Consider the following 26,876-nt stretch of genomic DNA (forward strand, 5'->3'; position numbering starts at 1 on the left):
CCTTTTTCTTTGGTATGCTGATGCCTCTTTCAACTGCTATTAAGAGAGCAGATCTGCTCTTCAATGTGTGCACACAGAAGCCCTTTGGGTTTGGATGTGTAGTAATGTCCTGCTCTGCATACTGCTCTATAATGGAAATGCCGGAGGAGATGTTGATTACTGTTGACTGTGAGATAATACATCATAAATGTTGGGTATGGAGATATTAAAATTACATTATGTTAACAGCTGTTGTTATCTGTGATACTTATGGACCATGGGTAACTACAACACATCTGAAAGTGCTGGAAGTACGACTCCATTTTAAAAGATTTTTGTTTTGGTGAAGAATTGCTGGTAAGGGCTAACCCCGTCATCTTTTCCCAGTGAAAAGAGGGAGAAATTTTGTGCTGCCTAAGTGGAAAGCATTTAACCATGCAATTAGCACGTTCATCTGGAGGCACGTGACGAAAGGCCCAAGAATCCTCTGGGGCATGCAGTGCGAATGCCAATGCATTAATTAAAATCTCTTTACATGTGTCATTACTCTGCAGTTGGATCCACATCTATCATGGGGCCATCTTTTTTCATAAAGTTACTGTGTACACATACAGCAAATGATGTTTATCTTTTACAGAGCCACTTTCCTTTGGAGGCACATTAAAGCCCGGAGGCTCCTGGGTTTATACAAAAGTCTCAAGCTGCAGAGAATCAAATTGTCCTTCCTGCAGGGAGACCCTGAGACACCCGCACGTTGTGCAGCGTAAAAGCAAGTCTGTTTGGGTTGTCCATCTGGTCTCCTTTCTTTGTTGAAACTACGAAACTTGCAATGTAAACACCCAGTATAAATAGCCCAAACCAAATGTCATCTATAAACTTTTTTTTTTTTTGCATTGGGCTTCATTGTTTAAAATTCTCTGGAGTGCAAATTCCCAGACTCCTTACGCCTGGTGCTGAATCAGCAGATGCTTCCCTTTCATCCTGCTACTATGATCCATCCCACCAGGCCCAGGTTTTGTGGTCATTTTAGCTATTTTCTGTCTACTCTTACTCCTGCTGTCCTCTGCTCTTCTCAGTTTCTCTCTTTTCCACTGTATTCTACCCCAGTTCTAAAATTTACTGGTTGGGACCCCTAAGCCACATGAACTTAAAGCAAGAACAAATGTTGGTGCCTTGGAATCCACATCCCCACCAGGACCAGCAACCAGGTAGCGATGTAAATCCATGGGGCAGATTTTGGGGTAAGAACACCAGCTGTCATGCTGCTCGTGCCAAATCTCAAGGGAGATTGCAGCTGGGAGGCATGGCTGCTGGCAGCTCACTCAAAGGTAGCTGCAAGCACCACGCATCCCTTTGCTCCTGTGTGCCCCAGGTGGGGAAGAACAGAGTCAGAGACACACATTTTCAGCTGTTAGTAGGCTGTAGTTGGCTTGGCAGTGCCCCTTTAAGCAAGCCCCTCACGAATCCTATGTTGCTATATAAAGTTTGTAAAGTTTTCCCATTCGATTTGTTGTTGCTAGGTGCTGGGTGTTGTTTCTTTTCTAGTGTGCTTGTTATGAAGAAGCCTTCAGCAGGATAAGAATATTTTATAAGGTTAGAAAATGGTGTTAAATGTTAATTAGCAGTTGCATAATCCCAGGTGGCATCCTCCAACATGCACTCGTCAATTTTTAATGAGTGTCACTCGTGCACATCAAACTCAAAATTAGCTTTCTTTCCCAAGCACTGTATTTGATTTCCACACTCGCTTCCCCTCCCCTTCTCCTTTGATGTTACTGACACAATATATCATGCTGGCATTTGCTTTGGTTTCATCTCCAGTGCATATTGTGATGTAGCTAGTTAGTTTAGCTGCTACATATACACATACTCATATTAATGGAAGCATGTCCTGGCTTCTTTTTCTTCTTGGGTGTATCATGTAGTAACTTGAATAAGGGAAATTTGATGCAAAGGCATTTCAGCTTTCAACCTCAGAATTAAGAGATATGCTCTCCCAGCTTCTCAGAAGGTAGCTGAAGGTGACCCAGTGACTTGAATCACATTGCATCCACTGAAGCCATAATCAGAGGTGGAAAGGATATTTAGCATCCATGTTTATTCTATATGGGAATGCCCTCTGACAGCGGTTGGGTTTGGGTTTTTTGGAGGAGAAAGGTTTTCAAAACGAGAAAGTTGCCAAGCCCAGCGGTGTCTGGCAGTTGTGCATGTACAGATGCAGTAACCTCATGATTGTGATTCTTGCACTGAGTCATTGGGTGCTCTCAAAGCAATGATGGTGTTACTCAAACAGCTGGTCTCATGGAGCACCCATACATAGGATGGATGAAAATAAAAGGACAAGCAGGCTGAGTACAGTCATTTGAACTTGTACAGAGTCTCTTTTGAGTCTCTCAGGTTGAACAGGTCTGTAGACTGCAGCATAGGAAGTTCCGCACAAACATGTGCAAGAACTTCTTTACAGTGAGGTGACGGAGCACTGGAACAGGCTGCCCAGGGAGGTGGTGGAGTCTCCTTCTCTGGAGACGTTCAAGACCTGCCTGGATGCCGACCTGTGCGACCTGCTGTAGGGAACCTGCTTTGGCAGGGGGGTTGGACTCGATGATCTCTGGAGGTCCCTTCCAACCCCTACAATTCTGTGATTCTGTGAAATCATGGACTGACTGAACAGAAGATTGGAGAACTGAATTTTTGTTGCTGATCATTTCCATTTTTCTTCTTAGACTCCCCTTCCTTTGCCCCCATCTGCCCCTGTTCAAAGCGCACCATTTCCGTCTTTGCTTCTGATTTTGATCACATAAATAATTTTCCTTTGGTCTTCATTTTGCTTTGTTTTTTTGTTTGTTAAGGAAGGAGCTCTTCCAAGCATTGAGATGATTGTGTTTTGTTAAATGGAGTTGTTAGCTCACTTGGCAGGAGGCTTTGTGCAGACTTTGCTTTGATTTCCCCTAAGAATACCATGTGTTTGAAACATATTGGCTTCTTGACACCATAGTGCCAATGACCTCTCTTTCCAATAGAACAAACTCAGCTTTAAATTATTTTTATTAATCAAGATTTTATCTCTTACCAGAGATTGACAGTTTTCCAAAAGCTTTTTGACAGCTACTGTTGCATGCAAGAGGTGAACGAGAATTAGCGATTAAGAGTCACAGGCCTGATTCCTGCTGTTACTTACTGCAGTGTAAATTGGGGGAAAGCTCACTGATCCTCATGCAGTTACACCAGTGTAAATGAGATTACAATACGGTTGTGTATCCAGGAAAATGAAAATGTCACGGCAATGACTTGTGTCCAGCTTCTGAAATAAATAGATCCAAAAGTAGTAATTACATTTTGCTTTCGCCCTCTCTCGCACACAGACAATTCTCACCAAATTTTGATGATCTGTACTGAAAGTATAGATGATAATAAATACTTCCACACTCATTGCTGGTTTGCAAGAGTGATGTAGCCTCTTAATAAGAAGAAGGCGGCGAGATGATGATGCACAAATCATTGAGATGTCAAAAGGCCTCTATATTTTCTGAAAGTTTTCTGCTTAAAATATCTGGTTTTTTTTGTGTTCATTTCTTCTTTTTCAAATTACAGTAGCAAAAGGAAAAATAAGAGCACATTTTTGTTTCGTTTTGTTTTGCTTTTCTCATATCTCAGCACTGTGTAGGTGCCCCAGTCACAAACAGAAGATTGGTGCAAACCCTGACCAAGGAGGGAGTAGGGATAACCCCAAATGGTGCAACAGATGCTGACTTCCTTTATGCTCTCTAGCGAAAGCAAGGATATAAAATACTCCAGTGTCCTAATAGAAACATATTGTGCTTTCATTTCAATGTTCTTATTGTGTGGGAGAACTTACAAGAACGTTCTAATATTAATTAAACCTTTTTGATCTTTTGTAAGAAAAAGTAATCCGTTCTAAGAGGAATCCAGCTCTTGCTACTCCTGAACTTGTAGCCTTTCTAGAGCCATCTGGAAACTCCAACGTGGTAGATGACTTGGAGAGAGTAACTAGTTTGAGTTTTTTCCAGTCTGGACCAGAAGTTGGATGTTCAAAATTTAATGAGATAGCTTGCTATGGTGGGAATTGGCACCCCGCTGGAATTTCTTAAAAGCTTTGAATAATAAGCAGTATCTATTAAGACTGAATTTAGGCTCATTTTGATACTCTGTCCACATTCTGATTTTCCTACTTAGTTTTTCAAGGGATTTGGACTGCTGTCCGTTGAAGCTTTGATGAGATAGACACCACTAAAGAGGCTGGGTATTTCACACTGTTTACATTGGTAGGTTATTAGACAAAATATCTGTTCACTCTGGAAGACCTCCAGTCATTTCATGTGAATTTGTCATCAAGCACGTCCTGCCAAGCCTCCCAAAGGCAGGCTTAGTCTTCTGTGTCTGCTGAGCCAGCTGCATCAGCCTTAAAAGGTTGTCTGAACTCTGACTCAACCTGGGAGAAAAGAGCAGAAAGGTGTTTTCAGTGCATTACTTCTCGGTCTGGTTCCTGACATGTAATTATATATTTTCAAACACACATACTATAGTACGTGAAACCTATTCATTTGGAGGGCAGGATTTTTTTTTCCCTTGCTATTGAATTACGGTTTACTTAAGGTAAGATATTCTGCCTTCCAAGAGACAGAAAATTGGTTATTTCTGCCAATATTTGGAGTTATAAGCCGTTGCTTGAATTTGATGATAGCATTAATCCCAACGTGTAGATTGTTATGCAGTTAAGGACTGTCATATCAGCTGTAACAGCCCTTGGTATTGCTTCAGGCCATTGAGCAACAAATTGTCTGCAACGAATAATTTCTCGACAGCCACCCCCTCCCTTTTTGTAATGAAAGGTATTATACTTAACATTATGCTGTCTTTTGTTCAGTTGTCACCACTAGACAATGCCATCAACCCTTCAGTCTATATAATTGCCCAGTTATTCCCTCTCTTGGTAATATTTCTCAGACAAGATGAGATCAATTATGAAGTATTTTGAAGTATTGGCAGGTTTGTACTTTTTGGTATAGTAAAGTTCATGAAACGCACATCTGTGCATTACTATTTTTCTTAGTCCGTGGCAATTTTTAGGACAGACAAAAACAGATTACAGTCTGCTTTGAGCGTCTATTTGCATGTCAAAATGAAGTTCTGTAAGTTCATATATCAGCTTAGAGAAAGTTGTGGCACAGGAGGAATGCCAGAAGATGGAATTACTGAGGAAACGTATAGTTATTGGATAAAATTATTAAATAAAATTGGGGATGTGAAAACATCAGAACATAACCTTGTTTTGAAGTCACATATGTCATCTTCTCAGTTGCATTGTGTCCAGGTCTGATCTACTCACACCCTGATTCTAGGTTGTGTGGTGGAAAGGGAAATAAGCCTGTTGTTCTGAATTAATTTATTCCCTGTTCACAACTTGTTCCACCAAAAAGAGGGATAAGGGCTTTTTGAGCCTCATTCCTTGAAGTTTAGAGAAAAAAAGGAAAAACAGTAGGTACAAGATCTCAAGATGTAACAGTGTGGATGGGACATCATGGCATCAGTAGCATTGAATGATCTTGCTGTATCTTACTGACAGGTGAGGTCCCTCCTGCTCATAAACAACATCCCTGTCTCTGTACCCCTACATGGGTACAGGTGGAGCAAATGCCTTTGATTTCATTTTGCTGCCCCATTGGAATTAATTTTGTTTCTCTGTAAATCAGCTGAGAGCTGGCCCAAATGCATCCCTAAAAATAGGCTGAGCAGATGGGAGTAATGAGCAATTACATTGTGTAACGTCCATCCACCTGGAACTGGGAGCTCACAGGAGTATAATGTTATGACATAAGGCAAGAAACCTGCTTGGTAGGTCTTTTCTTCTTCCTTGGCCATTTTATATAAGTATGATTTAGGGTTAAATAAATGTTGGATTCTAGCTATTGTAGTAATCTGCTCTAGACAGGTATTAGTGCCTTATTAGCACTTGGGCAGGGTGAAACCTGTTAAATGCCCTTTCTCCTCCAATCATTAAGCTTGGAGAACCTATAAAGCCTATAGAAAACTTCAGGGAGAGATGGTGTGATGGTGGTACATTGGTAGGGAGGTGCTGATTGGTACTGCCCAAGGAATTTCCCTCCAGTGAAAGGTGGGTTGCATTTTTTATCCCCATTATCAGGAGAAGTCGTGCTTTAAATTCCAACTGGCTTAGATATGTGCAAATTTGTTGAAAGCTTTTGGTGATGCAGAGAGTAACTAGGATGTAATTTGGCTCTGCAGAACTTGAAATAGGAAAGTGAGAAGTAGGGGGTCTGCTTTCCCTTTTAGGGTAATGTATCAGAAATAACTGCTGAAATTAGTGAGCTACAGAACTGTAAAATTTGGAGAAAGTGAAAAGCAAACAAGTTCCATTACCATTTTACTTGTAAACTCGATATATCTGATAAAGAAATCATTTAGAAATAATAAACATGCCATTTCTACAGTCACATTTCAGAGCAGAACTACACTTCAAGGGCTATAATTGTGACCTACATTCTGAATTAGTTGATAAGGCTGACCCCCCACGATAATCTCAAATTAAAATCTTATAAATTACCACTTTCTGGTAAGTAGGCTTGCTGTTATCATTTCAGTTTGACATTTATTCTTTGCTGTGGGTCACTGCTTTATTACTGTAAGAGCTTTTGGCCAAGTGCTGTTCCCAAAGCACAGGAAAAACGTTAAAGGTTAATTTCTTGCCAACTGTGAGAAAATGTTACTTCTCATTCATTTGGTCTTGCGTTACTGAATTTGCATTCTTTTTATAGTATGTGTATTAGTATGTAGCTAAAATCCCTCACAGCAAATCAACCAATAAATTACATTGCATTACAGTGCAGTAATGAATTGCTTGTCAGTTGGTTTCCAACAACAATAACAGGAACTTTTCTTTAGTGCTCTTAGCCAGACAATTAACGTATTCTCTTGTGGTGTAACTCTGAAGTCTGTGGAGTAATGCCTGCAGAATATTTGGCCCAAAGGTTGTAAATACCATAACAGTTGTTTGTCATATCTTTATCTGGATATGTCTTGGGCTGTAGAATTGCATTTAAAAAAAAAATTATAGTGAGAGCAAATGTTTGGATCTACTGTGTGCTGGGTCTTCAAATGGACAGGCAGTTTCCCTGGAAATGAGCAGCTGTTCCTCAAAGGAAAAACAATTCTTGAATGGCCAGCACAAGGCTGGATGGGTTAATACCTGCCAAAAAGAGCTCAACAAAACATTTATTCACCATGTAAGCTCAATTCTCCTGGGATTTGATGAGAGGATGCATGCAGTGGATTTCTTGGGATTTACTGGAACACGACCCTTCAGGTGGTGACGAGCCCAGAAGGCAACAAGGGTGATGCAAATGGATAATTGCCCTCTGAATAGATTGTATTTGATGTGAAGTTAAAGGTATTAGTGTCAACCTTCCCAATGGGGACATTCTTCAGAGGAAGTGCTAATTATCTCCATGCTCATCTGTGATCCAGGAGAAGTAGGTGAACTAAAATGTCATAACTGCGTGTTGCCCGGGCAAGGACTTTTCCCCATGGAATTGAGGTTGTCCTTAAAAAAATAAAAAAAGTGGAGTACAATGTGAGATTAATAGCAGTAAAGATATCCCCTCACCCACCTCCCTTTGGTATCACTTAGAGGAATTTGGCTGTGTGGAATAGGAGGGAAGGAAATATTGACACAGCTCTTTAACAGACAGAAATGATTAAAAAATGAATCATGGTTTACAACATGCAAGTTATCACCAGTGCTTCCCCTAAGAAATAGATTAATAAAGTCGTGGCCTAATTAAATCTCAGGTCTTTTTTATCTCCTTGCCCATGTGAGGTTGACATTTTCGGGACTTCACCATCCCGGGGTCTCATGTGCCTTGTGTGTGGCTGTGGAAGCAGGTGAGATGTTTGCACACTGAGTCACTTAAGTATTTCCCTTTTGCACGAGGAGGTAATTTGACCAATCAATTAATTGCTTACTAGTTGTTACTGCAGGTAGTTTATGCTTAGGATCAGGAAACATCTGTGCGGCCTCTCCTGAGGTTTCTGTCACTACTCTACTGTCTAGCTTTAGTTCTCTCCAATTATTTTGGTGATCTTGCGTTCTCCCTTTACTGCTGAGTTTGGAGACTCCAGTAAGCAGGAAATTAAATGTGTAACCTGTGTGCGTGAAGAGCATCCATATCTTAAAGGCTTTGCTTCATTTTGAACTGCGTGACTCTTACAGCAAGAGGAAGGTGAGCAATGTATCAAAGATTATCCAAGGTTTGCTTTGGTGCCAGTTGATGGTTATTTGTAATTGAGGGTCTCCCAGGAAAAGCAGACAAGTGATGTGCATTCTCCTGGTACTGGGGGATTGCTGTCACTCATCCCAGGCCTAACACTAGTAATAGAAACCAAAGGGGTTCATCATTCCCAATGCTGGATGAAGTTTGTTTGAAAAAATAAATTTGATCAAATACTTCCTAAGGTGCTACATTGTGAGGCGTAAGGAATATATATACATAGCATGAAATTCACATCTTCATCTTTTGTGGCTTTGTAAGGGTTAAGATATAAGTTGGAGCATTCCATGTGTCCCAATTCACTATATATTCACTGTGAAGGAAGTCTGACCCTTTGAGACTTTTTTCTTCTCCAGTTTGTAAGTATACTCCCTGTATTCTTTCATCCTGATTCAGACTCTTATTTTGAGTTAAGCTCATTGATGGCTGTCTGTGAAGGATGTACTTGCTGCTGCCCATCTTAAAAAGATATTTGAAACTTGAGCAATTCCCCAGCACGCACTGGTTCAGAAACATTAAGGGTTTCTGAATTGGTTCTTATTTCATTTGCAGTAAAATCACAACTTTTATCTTTCTTCAGGGAAAGAATGTATTCGACAGTGATTGGATGAGAATATGGATTTCAGGAATAGATTTTTATGGTGATATAGGTATGAAATACAAGAATTAAAGAAGCCACTGATGTGCTTATAATACCTTTAATATTAAATAGAAGGGGCGTGCATTCCTCACAGAGCTAGTTCTCTTTTCTGATTCTTGTTCATGAGTAAAGAAATGTCATTGATGAGGTCATTTTGGAGTAAGTTCTATGGCTTTCGTCTGCTTTCCTTGTACAAGGATCTGGTTTGGTTTTGGACTTCTAAACGAGTTTTTCCTTATGACTCCATTAAGTGGAGTGATACACCTTTGCTTTTGGACAGCTTTAACATTATATACATCTTCAACTTGTTCCTTGCACACACCCACAAGTCAGAATTTCTTTGCCAGTCTATTTGACAAAGGGGTCAACTTGATTGACCATCTGACTGAAGAAAATCTTCCCTTGTTAGCCTATTTCCTTAAACTGTCTAAGGATTTAGGAACTAAGTAAGGAAATACATGGCATTGGGTCATCCAAGCTTAGTGCTGTAATTCAAACTAGGCTAAGGAATGAGGAAAGGACGTGTCATGAGCCTAGATTTGTATCACTCTGATGACCAGTTTATCAGTGTGTTTTTTTTACTGCCCATTGATGCTATGCTTTAATTCTAAATTTGAAACATGCAGTTTCAAATTTAGGTGTTAATAAAAAATAATCCTTTTTTTTTTTTTTTTTTTTAACCACACTGGTAATTAAATCTGTTAGGTCTGATGGTTTTAAATCTTTGTCTTCACCCTATTCCTGGAAATAAAGTCAATTCCAATTTTGTTTAAGATTCTACAGAATTTTGTTAGGCCGCGAAGGGACAGGGTTTCCTTACTTTCCTTGAAGTTTTGAGCCCAAATTCACCATAATTGAAATGGTGTTCAGATTTACTTTTAAAAACAATGAATTGAAAATTCCATTCAGTTGCTGCATTAAATGAAAATAATTCTTAAGTGAAACAGATTGCAAAATAGTGACTTGTGGAATTTTGAGCACTAGTCTCGTAATTTGTATTGGAAAACAGATGTACCCTCTCTGCCTTCCCTTAGACTATCCATTGCATCACAGCTCAGATTAGGTGTGTTATCCATCATTCAGTAAGGGCTAGAGCTGTATCTCTAAAATGCTGTGAGGAGGTGAGACTGCCACCTCCTGCGTATTTGTATGGTACTTCCATCAGTGTATGATGGAAAGTTGTTTAAGAAATGCAATATGGTCATTTCAAAATCTTATGCCAGGGGAGAAAGCAAATGTTTCTCTGCAGAGTAAAGGTAGGAATAGAAAATGGCCAATGGAGTGGATTAAGGGGAATAAGGAGGAATTCCCTTCTTGCATAGTTCTACTCAGTTCTGCAGTTCCTTTCAATCCCTTGCTCTGGATGAGTGTATGTACTTCACTGATAGCAAACTGTATGAATTTGTCCTCTAGGTAAACACATTTCTGTTTTAAAGAGTGGTGAAATTGCTCCAAGATACAAGTAAATGACCAAACGTGCTATCAGCTGCTGGTGTAATTTTTGGCTTATTGATTTTGGCTGCGATCAGATACAGCACATTTAAAGCCAGACAAGGGAGGCAGTGGAAAACATCCTCCACTGGCATGGGCTGACTGAGTAACACAGCAGTTTTTCTACTGCAAATTCTGGTCTTCTAAATAGCAAGGGTACAATGGGCAACTTGAAAATAAGCAAGAATAAACTGACAGAAAAAGCTAAGGAGTTCTAGCTACAGATATTTGCTGTTAAGGCTCCTGAGATACAGTTCAACTGACCAGGTTGTTGCTCTTCTGTTTGAACACACAGTAGAACTTCTTGAAAAACACTTGTACAGGCATGCTATTTCTCTTTGAGTAATAACAAATTAGCAGCTTTTATTTCATCTGTCGTGTATGCAGGGCAGCAGCATTACCATACTAAAACTAAATAATTTTTCCTCTATTTCCTTAGCAGTGTTCGACATGGAAAGCAACAAAAAAAATAGATTTTCAAACAATTGAATAACCCTATTTCCTTATGAAAAAAAAAAAAAATTATATATATATATAAATAAAATAAGGTTTGTAGCACACTTTAGTGCTTTAGGTCAAATGTGCTTAATGTAAGCATAAGTAAAGTAATAGCTATTGTAATATTTATGTAAGAGACATTTTGCTGTGTGCTGTGTAACAGAATTGTGACTGTTTTATGGAGATTCCTAGATGCCAAGATTTAATAATCTTTTTGATTTGTCACTCTGATGGAATGAAAGAGCTCGAAATACAATTTTCTAATCATTCTTAGGAAATTAGAAATATATGGCAGATTAACAAACCAGCCATTCATCTGTTGGGTTAAACATACTAACAAGATCTTAACAAGCCGTGTCGTCTTTTAACACATGCAAAGGACCAAATTATCTGCTGAAAGACTGACATTATGTAAATGTAACATTTGCTGGACCTCTAAACCCTGTGATTAAATTACTGTCTAAATTATTCTGCAATATGAATGTCACCTACAAAAAGAAAAGCTGAAGAAGAAATGACTGTGACATCTTCTGCGTTTGCAGTATTTCCAGAATGAATGTTTATAATGAACAGTTTGTATATATAACTCAAAATTTTAATGAAATAAGAAAGACAATGGAAGATCTGATTGGAGTGAAACTTTACATAGGGGAAAATTTATCACAAGATTTCAGCTAGACTTCCTTAGCAGAAGTATGACTTAAGAGGGGAATTTTGGCCCGTAATGAGGGCTTACCACGAGAGACATGCACTCCTGCTTCCTTCTGTGCATGCACAGGGCAGTCAGTGGCAGGTAACCAGCTTTCACTTAAGATTTCATGAGATACACATGGATAAAACAGCAAAAACACAAACAGAAGTGTGCTGAGACACTGCAAGTAATTATGTCCCTGAAAAGCCACTTACAAACTGTGTTCTCAGCAAATAGAATCAGAGGCTTGAGTTGGAAGGGACCTCAAAGGTCTTCAAGCTCCAACCCCCCTCCACATACAGGGCCACCAACCTCCCCATTTAATACCAGCCCAGGCTGCCCAGGGCCCCATCCAACCTGGCCTTGAAAACCTCCAGGGATGGACGGGGCATCCACAGCCTCTCTGGGCAGCTGTTCCAGCACCTCACTGCTCTCATATAGTGATCTAATAGTGATCTCATGCAGAGCCATCCGATCAGTTAACATGTGCTGTATCATTAACTCTTGTGAATTATCTTTTTCATTTTCTGAATGACTGAAATATGAATATCTGGAGGAACAAAAATCCTTCAAGAAATGGAGGGATAGAACGTTATATTAATCGGCTGCTTAGTAAGCCTCCACAACACCGAGAGGGACAAGGCAAGAGAGCAATTAATGGAGCCTTGTTGTACACCTGTGTAGTGAGTGAGTGACTTCTGTGATTACACAGCACCAGAGCCCACAGAGATGGAGAGCTGATGTTCCTGTTCCCTGAAAATCCATAAAAGATGGTTTGTCCCTCCCTTGGTGTCTCCTTGTCTCCTTGAAGCTGTTCTTGGAAAGCAGTGGTGAGGTGCTCAGAGGGAAAATGTGGTGTCCATCTTGTTGAGGAGCTGGAGATTTCTCTAAAAACTCAGCTTTAATTCTTTGTTGGAGCTTTTATTCTGTGCAGGCATTTTTCTTCTTCCTTGCTCATCAGTGAATGCTTAAAGATAGGTGAAAGGAGAAAAATATGTCTTCATTTAACTGAGGCAAGATGCTATATTACTGTTTTTAGAGTGGTTAATTTGAGCTCATGCAAAGGAAGACTGATAGAGAAATGAAGATTTAAAGAGTGGTGACAAGGGAGAAAAGGCAGGTATTTTTGGCAGATATTTTTATGTACTTTCAGATGTTCCAACCAAACCACACTTTCTTCACATGAAAGTCTCTTGATTTTTGAGATACCTTGTTTCATTTGTGCTCTTAGCTGCTAGGTACTGAGAATTTCATTCTGCCCAATAATACTAACCTCTGGAGTGTTTGTTCAGAAGTCTATATGAGAAGAGCATGCCCAGTGCTGGTTCTCAACAGATGGATTTTCAGGGTCCTTTTTGCAGTAGTCTTGTGTACTGATCAGTTTTCCTTCAGGATTTGTTGTTACCCCAAGGGCTCGGATCCTCAGCACCTCCCCAGTGCTACTGTGTAATCATGAAGACTGGTTCCAACCCCTGGGAACTCTCAATGGGACTTCCCAATTCTTTTTGTACGTTTTTGCTGTGATGACTAAAAAACTGAGTGTGAGCTCTGTACCTGCAATGCGTGTTATCTTTTCTTAGACTGCTTGACAGCAGTATTTTGCTGACAACCGCATTCATTTGCTTGTATGCCATTGCCTCTCGTATCATGAGGGTATCAATTCTATGTATATTACTCAAATTCTGAAGAAATCCAGATGTAATTTCCAGCTTAGTAGCATATTTCAATGATCTGAGCTATTGTGGCACCGTTTTCAGATGAAACAAATCTCTCCCAATCCTATGCTGTTCATGGAAACTTCCCTCATCTCCCTGTTCTCCCTCGTGATTTCATTCAGTGAGAAAGGGGATGAAGGGGACTCTCATTCAGGTAATCCTGCACTGAGTCTACCTGACTCAGCATACTGATGTTTGCCAGTTAAATTGGATATTACAGGGTTTTCTGCTAGAAAAATGCTTTTTGGTGGGAAGCCTGGAGTTGAGCTGGTTCCTTTTGAAATCTTTCTGTTTGTTGTATGGGAAAGAAAGCAGAAAAGTGCAGGGGGAACAAACTTCTCCCCAAAACTAGGAGAAGGCTGAGCAGGGAATCTGATGAGGGAATTTGACGAGGGAATCTGGCTTTCTTTGCCCCCGCACCAAGACTGCCTCCAAGATTTACTTCACTCTTGGTTGCAAAGGAAATATTTCTTTCTCCTGTTCCCCTCTGCCCTTTTGGTCAGTATCCCATAAATGCACCAGCAAATAGTCCCTGCGTTTTACTCTGTAATTAAAAATTCGAGAGAAAGAAAGAGAAGCAGGAGAATAATTGGAATGTTCCCTGTTTTTCCAATTTATTCATATTCTGGAGAAATGGAGACGCACAGGAAAATAAATGAGTTTGAATGCTATGAGAGTGAGGGCTGGTCCTATATTTGATTCTTTCTGAAATGTATATTGCTCTTAGTTACACCATAATCCATGGTAATAGAAGAGATTGGTTACTTCTGGCACAAACTTCAGTAGTTTTTCAATATCTTGCTACTGAGCCTAAATTACTGTAGGTTTACAGTTGTGTAACTGTAAACTGAACTTAATCATTAATTTTTCAGCATTAAAAAGAAAAAGTAGGCTAAACTTCAGCTATAGATGAAGTATTTAAAATAATTTCCCAAAGCCCTTCATAAATATGACATTGATTCATTGATATACAGACCATTAGCAGTTAGTCTCCTCTGTTCATATATCATTTCAATTATCTCTAGACTTCCCCAGGGTCTTTGACAAATGGGAGACAATTTGCATTTTGTACATTAATGACCTTGGTAGAATTTATAATTCTTTTCCCCCCTTCTTATTGTTATACATTAGCATTTGAGAGGAAAACCCCACCAAACTTTGGATGGCCAGTCTGTAACTTGTAACCAGAAGTGGATGGCTGTGAGAAAGGGGAAAAGGAAGAGCTGTCAGTCATTCCCCCATACCAGCTGATTTGCACAGGAGGGACTTGCTGGTCTCTTACACTAGAGGAGAGTTCCACATCTCTGCCCTTCGGAAGGGGCAATAATGAAGCTTCTAGTGGGCCAAGAAGGTGGTACAGTGTACAGAGAAAGTTGAATTGCCCACTAATTGTAAGTCAACTTGATGGATACTGCATCAGTTCTGACCTCAGAAGTCCCCATGGCCAGCTGTCAGGATTTGGGGGCAATGTGTTGCTTTTTTGAGACTCGTGTAGTAGATCCATCCCTTGTGATAAAAATGTGGTTGCTGCCATCCCAGGAATGTTCTCCAGCTTGTAAAAATTCAGCATTTACCATCAGTAACGGAGCGTGATACCTCATATACCAGATCCTTTGCCTTTAAACAGTCACTGCAGTCTCTCAGGCAACATTAGGTGGTGACTGTTGGCAACTGCTATGATGTTAGGAGCAACTTGTTTCCAGCTAGATCTTCAGAACCATCCAAAACGCTACACTAAATGTGCTCCTCTTATATATCACACTTTCCTTCTGTGAGTCAGAACGATTTTTGGCTGTCTTTTCCATGCAAAAACAGTAATTAGGCTGGTTTGAATGTGAGGAATTTATTTTTTGATTGGAGCTGAAGGGTGAAGTTGCAAATGTGGGATGTGAAATATCAAATTCACTGATGCTCACACTTAGGAGGAATGGATGCATGCAGCAAGACAGGTCTTGGGTCTCAAGAGCCCACAGTGCAGTGTGAGGGAGGCTCAGAGCAGGCTGTTGTGCATTGGTTTCTTCTGATGTGCATCATACTACTGTTATTCCACGTGCTGGAGAGCTATCAGCATTTGGCTTGAAGAGAGTTGGATAAATCAGAAGCTCTGAGTGGCCCGTAAGAATGAGTGAAAGATGAAGGTAAACATATAGATTTATTTCATCACCTTCTGAGAGCAGGACTAGGCCTCCAAATAATACATGGCTCTGGAATACGTCTCTGTTTGCCCAGGTTGCATGCTCTGCACACAGATGCTGTGTGGATGGCTTTATTTCTGCACAGCCTGCATGGCCATGCTTTGATTTTTCCACCCCGAGCAGTTGTTGCCCTTTGATGTCTGTTTTTAATTTGTTGGACATCTATAATAAATCTTAAGAATATTAAATATATTTCTAATAAATATTCTACTTAAGAGTATTAACTTGAATACTGTGACCTTACTGCTGCTGACAAAGTACAACTGGTTATCTTAAAACCAGTAACTTAATAGTTGTGTGCTGTTATTTAAGATTTTACAGCAGTAAACCCTTTTTAATAGTCAGGAATGTGAAAACAGGCCTAACATTTGCAGGGAGAAGGGTGAAGGAATGGATGTTTAAAAGTGTAAAAGGATCACATGTGAGAAGACCAATTGGATTTGTGAAGGCAGGAGTGTTTTGCACCATCTCACCAATGCTTTGCTGACAGCACAAATGTGAATTTCTTTGGTTATACCCCTGGAAAAAACAGGGTAGCGGTTTGGACATGGCTTGTTTTCAGTCTTGCTTAACTCCATCCCCAGGCTCAGGTGTCCTGCTTGAATGCATCAGCAGGGATTCCTTTTCAGTACAAGGGTGCTCACCTCACTGCTGATTCTGGGTATTTCTGGAATATTTAGCCCCCATTTAGAAGCATTCGAGGCAGCTGTGGCTTTCCATCAAGGTGCTGCACAATGCTGCTCTTAGGAAACCTGCCCTGCAGGAACACTGAGTAACAGCTAATGAGCACCCACTTGTGCCAAATAAGCGAGAGGAATTTGGAAGACAAATTAGGCAATGAGGTCTCTGGGAATAATGACTTCCCTGGGGTTTCTTTACAAATTAAACTGATGAAGATTTAATCATTTGTTTTTATTTCTGTGGATTCTTTTGCCCTTGACGTGCCAGATCTGTTACAAGAAGGCACTGTGAGTGAGCACAGCTAAGTGGCAACGACGTACGTCTGTGCAGTCCAAATGAAGAGTTCTCATTTATGCTCGTTATTAAAGGGGTGACCTGGTTGTATGGTCGTGTTGCAGCCACCCAGGAGAATAATTACAGAAAAGTTATTTTCCATAGTAGGAAAAAGTGAGATGGCTTTACAACCGTAGCTTGCAGAGGTTATTTGACAAGGTAGCGAGTAATTCTACATGGAGAGATTTTGGGAGTCTTGTAATAATGAAAGACAAAAGACAAGAGGAAATATTCAGGAGGAAATAAGAAGAAAGAAATGTTTAATGCAGAAGCAGAGGCGTTGTCATTCATTGCTGCCTGATCTAATCCCTAGTGATGAGCAGAGCCTGTCCTACCAGTGATAGACATTGAATGGCAAGGACAACTATTAAGAAAAGAGAAGAAAAGAAAATAGAACTTTCCAGTTAAAACTCAATCATCATTCTAATTCTAAACCAGAAGCCTGGCATACACCTGTTCCACTCTTCAGTTATCTGTATCTTCATACGCTATTCTGGCTGGCAGGAGCTTTTTTGTTTGGTGGAGGAAACAAATGGTCCCAAGCATTTTCTGGAAAGGTCTCTGTGTGCCACCTTTTCCAGTACTGTGTCCCCTTTCCTACATGCATACAAGGTGAACTGAAGTTCCAAATTTGCAATTATTTTGTAGGACTGAAAAGAAGGAGTTGTGCATTTGCTTCTGTCAATCCATTCTTTTCCTGAGCACAGGAAAATAAGAGAGACAAAGCTGGAATAAATACTTTGCTTTACATCTATAACGGTATTCTTCCTTGTTGCCTTTCCTGGAATGAGAAAAAAATAATCATGATTTAAAGTTCCATTATATTATTTGGAATTCCTTTTCCAAGGAGGCTGCTCTCAGAGGGCCCCACTTGCTGCTCCCGTATCCTGTTGCCTTCAGCTCGCCCTGCTCTGTTGTCACCACCTCTGCTTGCTGCCATGTGTGGATGCTGAAGTAACAGCATTGCAGGCATCTAAACACCCAGTGTGTGCCACTGCTGATCTGGTTGGCTCTGACCCATTGTTACAGGCTTTACCTGGAATCCAGAGTACTTATTTCTTTCTGAAACTGCTGCACAGTGTTCTCTTTATCTCTGCTTTTGTTACTTCCGTGCTCAACTCGCAGTGCTCTACGCAGGAGGTGACATCTTAAATCTCTTGAAAATAGAGGTTGAGCAGAAGGTGCCTTCACATTCCTGTCTTGCTTCTTTGATGTCAGTGCTGTTCACCTCTGAGATTGTGTTTGTTCCTGAAGATGTTGGTGTTAGCTAACCTATAGCTACCTTTGGGTTATTTCCACATGTATGTCAGTTGTCACACTCCTGCTATTGTGGCCTGAGAACCCCAATGGTTTTACATAGCCTTGATTATTTTGTTTTTGTTTTTTTTTTTTTTGTGTCAAACGAACTACTTCTTACCACTTGAGATTAATAAATGTAAATGCTAAGCTTTTAGCAATGACCTAGCTTATCTGCTTTTTCTATACAAGTGCAGTCTGATGACCCATTTTATGGGTGATAATGGGAAGGAGGGCATAAGGCAGTAGTTCTGCATATAAATTTTCTTGAGATACAGAAGATGGAAGCTGGACAGCTCAATGGGGAAAAAAAAAAATTACTGTGAACATCTCAGCCTTCATTTTTGATCAAAACCTGATTTTCTTACCCATGAAACAAGGGGTGGAAGGCTGCCAGATTGTCCCAGGGTCGAGTTGCTCTTGGTGAGCTCCCCAATAGGCTCCAGCACTTGGCTTGGCTGGAACCCAACATCTAACTGGTGCCTTCAACTCCTGCCAGAAATTGAGTCGGTCAGGCTCCCGAAGTCTCAATAATAATAACTGCTTTGGAAATGATCTTCACAGAATGTTTACCTGCCTGCAAGTTAGATAAGAGCTTATGTCGTGAAATCAAACCTCCAAAGTTCAGAGTCTTTTCTCCTGTTTGCATGCGTATAGCCACCGCTTGTTGGTAATGGAAGTCAGATATAGCACAAAGAGAAGGCGTTTGTAACACAACTGTGTTTTCAGACAAAAGCAAAGGCTTTTAAGGATGTCACTGCAGAGCCCTGTGTTCTTTCTAAAAAGGCTCCATTTTGTGGCGTGTAAAGTCTGAGCAGAAAGAAATCCGTCTCAGAAGAGCTCTGCTGTAAGAAAAGGTACATTACAGCAAATTAGGCTTTCTTTTATGTTTTGCTCATAACTGTCATAGCAGGGGAAGGCAAACTCTTGTCTAATTTAATAAAATATCTTTAATTGCAGCAGTGCTACTCGCAGTTTGGGCTGGGTGCTCTGTTTGTAATCATAGCTCTAGTTGTGCTCCACAATCATCTCCAATCACATCCAATTAGCAGTCGTTAGTCTGTTGTTGCTTAATTCAGGTGTTCTGAGATGTTCAGTTTCATTATTCGTACCTCGTGTGCAAAATTGAAGTTAAAAATGAGTACTATTACGGGATTCCATTGTACTGACGGGCTTTTTTCCTTTCGTTGTAGTCATTCCTGTTGGTGTAGAAAACTTCATGTAGGTCCTTCAGTTAACTTTGAGGAAGTCGCTGCTCATGCTAAAGGTGATTTCATGAAGTGGGATAAAAAAAAAATCCAAGCAGTGTTTTTTTTTTTCACCCAATAGTTTGGTTTGGAAGTTATTGTTGCAAAATAGCATTGAAGCTTAGGAACGTGAGAAGGAAAAAAGAGAGTGAAAGAGACCAGCCGTGTGTGGTTTTGGAGGATAAGCAGGAAGATTTGGAAGGACTATTAAATGCCAGGTTACAGGATTTAGTCCTGAGAGCAGGTGTTGGAGTGGGCCATCTCCATCTCAGAGCACACACTGAACATTTCCTGATCTTGCACCAGATTAACGGCAGGTTGAGCCCAGCACAGCAGCCCTGGCCAGTGCCTTGCTATTTTAAAGCTGTTCTTTAACTTGCTATTTAAACTCTAAGCTTGGTGGTTTCTTTTTTCCTTTTACCAGTTTTCATTCTGATTTTAAAGGACTTATTCTTGATGCATGCAGGGGCAAAGCACTGATGCATCTTTTGGCTCTTTTCAATCATCAGCGTATGATTTTAATAAGAAAAAATTAATACTGTTGATGTCTAACAAGGAGTTTTATTTATTTATTTTTTTGTTTGGTTTCACATCAAGATTTCCTGAGATCAGGGTTTTTTTTAATGATGCAGTAACAAAGGCAAGCAAGCTCTTCAAGGATCCACCTCCCTGGGGAAGGGTGGGCCACGAGCACAGCAGATAAATTGGATGGTTGATGCTCTCTGTGTATAAGAATGTGACAAAGGGCTGGAGAGGAATGCATGCAGCATTAATTTTTCTCTGAGAAAGGGAAGAAAAGATGTCTGTATAAAAGGAGGTGCTAACTGGTGGAAGCACAGGTTTGACAGCTGGGGGATAAGGTGGCAATGAGGGAAGCTCTCTGAGAGCTGGCTGGAGAAAAGTCTGTGCCAAACTCAGAGAGGTTTGCTCTACTTATCGGGAGCTTGTTAATAACAGCTCAGATTTACAGTACTTCATAACAGCACAAGAAGAACTATTCCTCCAGTTATTGACTTTGTGGAGAAAGGAAACCTAATAAAGCATAAGAGTGCTTAATCAATACACGTGTAGAACCGTGCCTGGCTATCAGAACGAGCAGCATTGTTTTCTATTCAGATGATAATCTATAGTTTGCGCTGGAAGTGATGGATGGAATTTATGTTTTCAAGACAATTACTGTCCAAAGCTGACTGTTATATAGATCTTGCATGAAATGAAGAAAAAGAGAGATGCAGGAGCTGGGTGTGAGCATTGTGCACTCTGTGTGTAACGATGCTGCGTTGCGTCTGTGTTCACATGAACTGTGCGATGTCACAGCACAGAGTGGCCTATAAAGTTCAAATCAACTTTCCCAGGCTTCAGGATTTATTCAGACATATGGTTTTGGTTGCAGACCATCTGGGCTGCAGTTTTAAAAGCAGTGTCTAAAGCCTTGTGGAGTTACGCATTCTCTGCATCTCTTAGCTCTTTTGAAACTGGAATCAAATTATTTAGATCTGTAAATGAAAAGTTGTCAAGTGTGCATTATAATTTGGAGGCACTCGCCTGTTACACCTCCTTGTGAAACAAACAGCATGCATGCCAATGTACTTCTTTGTTCATGTACCAGGCACTTGTCTGTCCTAAGATACTCATATAGGTGCGTTTAAGTTCCACTAGATATACTTACACTCTCATTCAGTACATTGATTTCATGCTGCAGTGCAGCAGCCCCTGCTTGCAGGGCTTTCCCTGTCTGGTGCAGACCTTGAGCAAGCCTCCATCCCTGCAGGCAGGGCAGGCTTTGTACCTCGTTGCTGTGGAAGATGCTGAACTCTGTGCTGTGCAGCTCAGCAGCCCATACACAGTAGAGGTGTGCAGGGCACAGAGTTAGTAATACTGCAGGTCACCTCTGTTAGGTCTAAATTTGGAATTACTGGTGAAAAACTTCTTGTCCAATGCCTGCATTTATATAAAATTTGTATTTATTTGTGGATCCTGAGTCATCTCAACTTACCTAAAACCTTGGTGAAAGTTTGTTTTCTCTGGAGCTGGGCATGTTTCAGGTTTGCTCTGCTTTGGGGTATTGTGGGACAGTGGCATCCAGCAGGAATGCAGATGGCTATTGGGATCAGCCCTTCTCTGTTCAGCACATGGCTCTTACGTATATTTATTTGAGCAAAAGTGATCCATTTCAAGACAAACAGACATGCTCCTCCACTGTGAAGATATCAAATATTTGAGATTTTTGAACAAATAAATCCATTTGTACGTAGGGTGGTTCTGTAATGCCTCACATTGTGAGTATGGGACATAGGGATATGCCTACAATCTCCATCCATGAATGCTGCTGATTTAAAATGCAGCGTCATTTTTTTCTCCACGTGTGGCAGATGTCACGTGCAAGTTAATATTAAGATCATCCAGATGTTTGCTCTTTTTAATTTCTTTTTTTCTTTAAGACTTCCCACTGCAGGATTGAAAGCTCACATGGAGCACATCCCATGGATAACGTTTTTGTGTTGCAACATTGGATCTATAAATAAATGTGAAAAATAGCAGTAGAAAGCATCACATTTATTTTTCTGAGGTGCCTACAGCATGTCATTACAGATGGATTGATAGTCCTGATAACATTGAACTTTCGTCAGCCCCAGCCTGGCAGACTTGTTACATGTCAGAAATTTCCTGTCGTTTTTCTTGCTATCCAAAAGGCAAACATATTTGCAACCTTGAATGACATTGAACATGGAAAGCAGACAGAAATTTATCATTTGACAGAATTGTTGTCGTCTTTTCCTTTTTTCTTTCCCTTTTTTTTTTTTTTAACTGACAAATCTGTAATCATATAATATAAAAAGCAGTAATATTTGGTGTATAAAGCAGTGAAGAAAACAAATATTGGGGCAGAGAGAAGGAAATAAGGGACACAGGATGAGAAAGAGATGGAAGGAGTTTGTTAGTTAGGACAGCAAGTGCTGCTACTGGGGCAAAATGTCCAGATGGGTCACAGGTTTTAATGCTTAATAAGAAGATTCCTGATTGAAAATAAAAATGTGTCACAATCAGGAGGAAAAACATTTTGCACATTAATATGCAACAGCACCATACACTTCCGTGGAAGTTATTATTGTGAAATCAAGGGGATAATGATTACTCATCTGGAAAGGTTTACTTTCAGTGCTTTGGATGAAAATACTGGTATTTTCCCAGTTGTATATTGGTGCTAATCAGTTGGGTTGTGCTTGGTAGACCACACGATGTAATGTTTATGTCAATATTTTATGCTAGGAGATCATGTGGTACTGTGGATGCTGAACTAGAAAACATGAGTTCCTTACATAATTTTGTTTGCAAAAGAGAGAATAAGAGATTTTACTAGTTTGCAGCACTATTAGTGCTTAAGATGTGGAGTGGGGTTACTGTGCAGCTTATCACTGTTTATTACCACGAGGCACTGAGATGTGTGTTATTCAGAAGGAGAAAATCACTTAGAACACATCCGCTTTGCCAGCCCTCTGCGCAATGCTCAGCGTTGCCGTGCCTTCTTCCTGTGCTTTGAGGAACAGGACTGAGATCTGTCACTTGTCATATGTTCTCCCAGCTTCTTGCTGAGAAGCAAACAGACGAATGTCTTATTTTGGTATGGTTTGTTTTTGCATTTCAGGGTGTGCGAGTGTTTTTCTTCAGAAAATTTTCTCTCTAAATCACCAAATCGAGAGCATCTTTGCTGGCTTTGTGTGGGATAAGCTTTGGGTTGTTGTATAGCTCTGACATAACTGAATATTTTTTAGTGTAGCCTGCCAGTGTCACTGGGGGTGAAGAAAGTTTTACTGCATCGCACTGAATTTAGAGCTGTAGAGTAATGAGGTCTTTGAGCTTATGCTGGTCCCAGTACACATTGTCAAATGTTGATGTTTCTTTGTATGTTTGTTGGTTTGGTTTTGAATAATCTGAAGCCTTCCTTAAAATTTCTTTTAACTCTTTGATTTTTTTAACCAAAATCTTAAGCCAATTAGTAAAATTGATCTCAAGCTCATCAAAGAACAAACCTTGGTAAACCTTAGTCATTAGCAGCTAAGGACTGCTGTTGAAAGCAGTTGTTGACTGCTGTTTCTCTAGGGTACATATAGGAAATTCATTCTTTCTTGATTTATTTTTTTTAACATAACTGTATTTCTTTTGGACAAAATCTAGTTAGATTTAAAAATTAAAAAAAGAAAAAAAGAGAGGAAAAAAATCCATATTTCCCTATTGGTGTTGCAGAGTGTCTCTCAATGAAGTAATTGCTTCCATTTGTACAGTCAAAATATTGCTTACCTTCTGTTGCTTAATCATCCTCCTCCCAGTTCTTTTGCTCTCTAACCTGAATGCTGGTTGACTTTGCAACTTGCACTCAAGCAAAGGAGGAAAGTTTCTCCCATTGCGGGTTGAATTGTGAGTCACAGTAACACAGATGGGAGTAGAGGTGACCAGAAGGGTCCTTATTTATTTCTCAGTGGCTTTCTCATTCTGCAGAACCAAAATCATATGAGTTGTTCTTAAATAAGCATATAGAATCTGGTCACAGCCCCTTTTACTGACCACCTAATCTTTTTACTGACAGATGTAAACGAGTGCAGCACTGAGAACGGAGGCTGTCAGGACCAATGCTGTAACACCATTGGCAGCTACCACTGCAAATGTCCAGCTGGCCAGAAACTGGGGGAAGATGGGAAATCGTGTGGAGGTAATGTGCTGTCCTGTGCCTTACTGCTAGTGAGGAATCACAGAAGGTATTGGAAAAGAAATTGAAGTGCTAGCTTTTATCTGGAGCCAGCTCAAGAGTGTGCATTCAGAGCTGTTAAGAATACCGATCGTCTCATGTCTGGATTATAAGGATATAACTCTAAGAACACTTCAAAGGGTTGTGTTTTTTTCTTTTGAAAAATGGTTATCGCTTAACCTGGATTGGTTGTGCCATGTTCTGATTATGGAATTTCCATCATCAGTTTTAAAAACCTGAAGAAAGTGTGTATGTTTTATAGCATTTTGTGTCTCTAAAACAAAATGGGTCTTATCGGAAAATACATATACATTTTTGCATTTCAATCACAATTCCACAGCTAGAGATTAACAGAATAAAAAAGGATTTAAAATCACATGCTACGTAAACCCATTTGTCTTCTTCCTAAGGGAAATAGGAACCCAGTTTCTGCATTATGGGGTAAAATTTGTTCTTATGCAAAGGTTTGACTTTCTGTCAAACTGAAACATCACGTAAGCTTATGTTAGAATGCTTAAGGATTCACTAAAGTCATATTGGTAAACATGGAGTGGATGTAAAAAAAAAAGACCATTGGATCTGTTAATTTGCAGTCAATCTACAGTCATTTTATATTTATCTACAATCATTATATATGTATGTAATAATAATTTTCTGATTTTTCTCAAGAGGAGAGATGTTAGGTACGTTTTTGTGAGCCGTTATCTCTTTACAAGAAGCCTCTGACTTTTCCTGTTGCATATCTCACAAATTCCTTTCCTCCATGATTTCGTTTTACTATTGCCCTTTAACATGTTCCTTAGGACTTGTTGCAAAGCAATGTATTTCTTACTGTGATCACACTCCTTATTTTAATTTTATGATTATCCATCTCCACTCCTTTTCTTTCCTCAAGAAGTTTTGTAGAAATATTTTGCAAGGTAAGCTATCATTCAATATTGAGCTTGACAATGTATTTTATTTATTTGTATTTATTATTTATACATTATTTTATTATCACAGCTTTTCACTATGGTCCTTGGTGCTTTCTTTTTGGTCTTTTGAGGGCTGAAGCTAGAAATAGTACGCATGATTCCCAGATCCCTGCTACTTCAGCTCAGTCTTCCCTTGCCCTCTTGGTGGCCAATTGGTGATGCTCCTGTGAGCCAGTGTATGGTCTGTTTGTTGATGAATATTGACTGCAGATCTGCTTAGAAGTTTACCAAAGCTTGTAATTTTCAAAAGCAAGGGTCCTGTTCATTGTAATCCTAGTTGTTCAGCGTGTGAGAGTACTGCTTTGGTTAACGTGGGTTTGTATCAGTTAGATTAGTGTTCCTCTGTACGAATCTGCTATTCTTAAAATAGTCTTCAAATTGTGTTATTTTGGCGTTCTATAAAAATTCAGAGCTAGAAATACTTGATTCATGTGTTACATAGGAATGGGAGAAGAAAGTACTGTTAGCCATTTTGAAGCCTCTGTTTGAAACCTTCTAACAAAAATGGAAACGTGCAACGAGCTGAAGCCACTCAAGTCATAGATCAAGGGGAATGCAGCAGTGATGATAATTGCACCTGAACTTTTGTGGTGCAGGTAACAACAAGGAGCATATGGCTATACTTGCAAGGCACTTTCAGCAAACTCGTAGCCATCAGATTTAGCAATGTAAGTGACTCAGAGGTTGAGGGAAACACGAGCTTCCAAAAATACTGTGCGTGTTGCTGGAAGGTGCTGATCTTTCAGGACTTGGTGCTTTATTGATGCAATGGTTCTGCATTGCTCAAAGGGCTCTTTTTGCAGATGAAGGCAAAGCAGTTTCTCAGGTTAGCCAGCGTTTTGGGGGGGGAAGAAGGCTGATAGTCATTCTGGATAGTTACATTCTTTCTTTATAGCTTTGCTGTGCTTTATGTCAGCTCTTAGTCTAAACTGTAGCATTAAATGGCTGCGCTCTATTGTTCTGCCCCCATTATCTGTCTCGTGGTTGGTTTTATTTCACTGGTAACTGAAATGATCAATTGCTGTAGAGTGTGGGTTTTTTGTCAGCCAGAGTACAAACAAGGCATGTTGTTACAAAAGCTCATGGAAGAAGTGTAGGTTTTATTCAGTAGGTCATTATTAGTGCAAAGATTGATCTTGTTTTTCAGAAACAAAATAGAGCATCCATCTGACAGAAAGAAAAGATGCCAGGAAATTACTACCAGAAAAAAAAAAGAAAAAGAAAAAAAAAGAAATGTTGTTAGCTATTTGTAGCTGTTTAACATTGAGGAGGAGAATGGTGAATAAAAATTCACTAATCTGGCAACATAATGAATTGTATTACTGATTAGTCAATAATAGCTGCTTTTTGTGAGCTGTGTTAGGAAACTCAAGAGCCGAATCTGACAGTGGGCAGTTAATAGGACTTGAGATGCTCAGCATCTCTACCTTCTTTGCCATCAAAGGTGTCCACAGGACACAAGGCTACATGAATATCAACAAGACAACGGTACAAACAAGCATCATCCCTTTAAAAAAAAAAAAAAAAAGGTTGCTGCAGTTAGGATTCAGCAAACCTAGCCTTGGGGTGGTTCTTTCTATAAAAGCTGTATGGGAAAGGGCCACACAACCCAGGGTACCCCAGGCTGTGCCCCTTCCAAAACTTGTAAGGAATGTTTCTCACTGGTTGTGGTCTCTTATGGAATGATATGTGATTCATATACGGTATGTAACATCTTATTTCAGTGAGGGCTACTGGCATTAATAGGCAGTTACAGTAAGATGAAGGCATGTGCATCTATATGGAAATGCCAACCAAAGTGGTGAGCTGATTAGCCTTTCAAGACTAATTAACTACATGTTGTAATGCACCTTTAATCTCCAGTCTTTATGGACAGAACTTAAGTTTTCTTATTTGACAGAGAAATATTTTTTGGCAGATAGTCACATAGGCATTACGGATTTTGACATAAAGCTCATGCTTGCCTCTCACTCTTCACACAGCCTGTTGAAATTAATGATGAAAGAGGATTTGGATTTAAATCTCTGCATCTTACAATAAATTAATATTTGACATTTATTAGTACATGGCTGAAGACCTTATTCTG

At 39.9% G+C, this 26,876-nt stretch overlaps 1 protein-coding gene across 4 annotated transcripts in view; it reads left to right on the plus strand.

The window, feature by feature from the left end:
• Positions 1–26,876, plus strand: part of LOC125697653 (multiple epidermal growth factor-like domains protein 6) — a 160,449-nt gene that overhangs the window by 64,747 nt on the left and 68,826 nt on the right. For all 4 annotated transcript variants that reach the window (XR_007378898.1, XM_048955128.1, XM_048955129.1 and 1 more), the window contains exon 5: positions 23,658–23,780. Coding sequence is in view for 3 of the 4 variants with exons in the window: in XM_048955128.1 (XP_048811085.1) it covers positions 23,658–23,780 (123 nt within the window). In the remaining variant the exon portion in view is untranslated. The remainder of the gene's footprint in view (positions 1–23,657; positions 23,781–26,876) is intronic.

This window comes from Lagopus muta, chromosome 9 (assembly GCF_023343835.1).
Source record: "Lagopus muta isolate bLagMut1 chromosome 9, bLagMut1 primary, whole genome shotgun sequence".
Classification (NCBI taxonomy): domain Eukaryota; kingdom Metazoa; phylum Chordata; class Aves; order Galliformes; family Phasianidae; genus Lagopus; species Lagopus muta.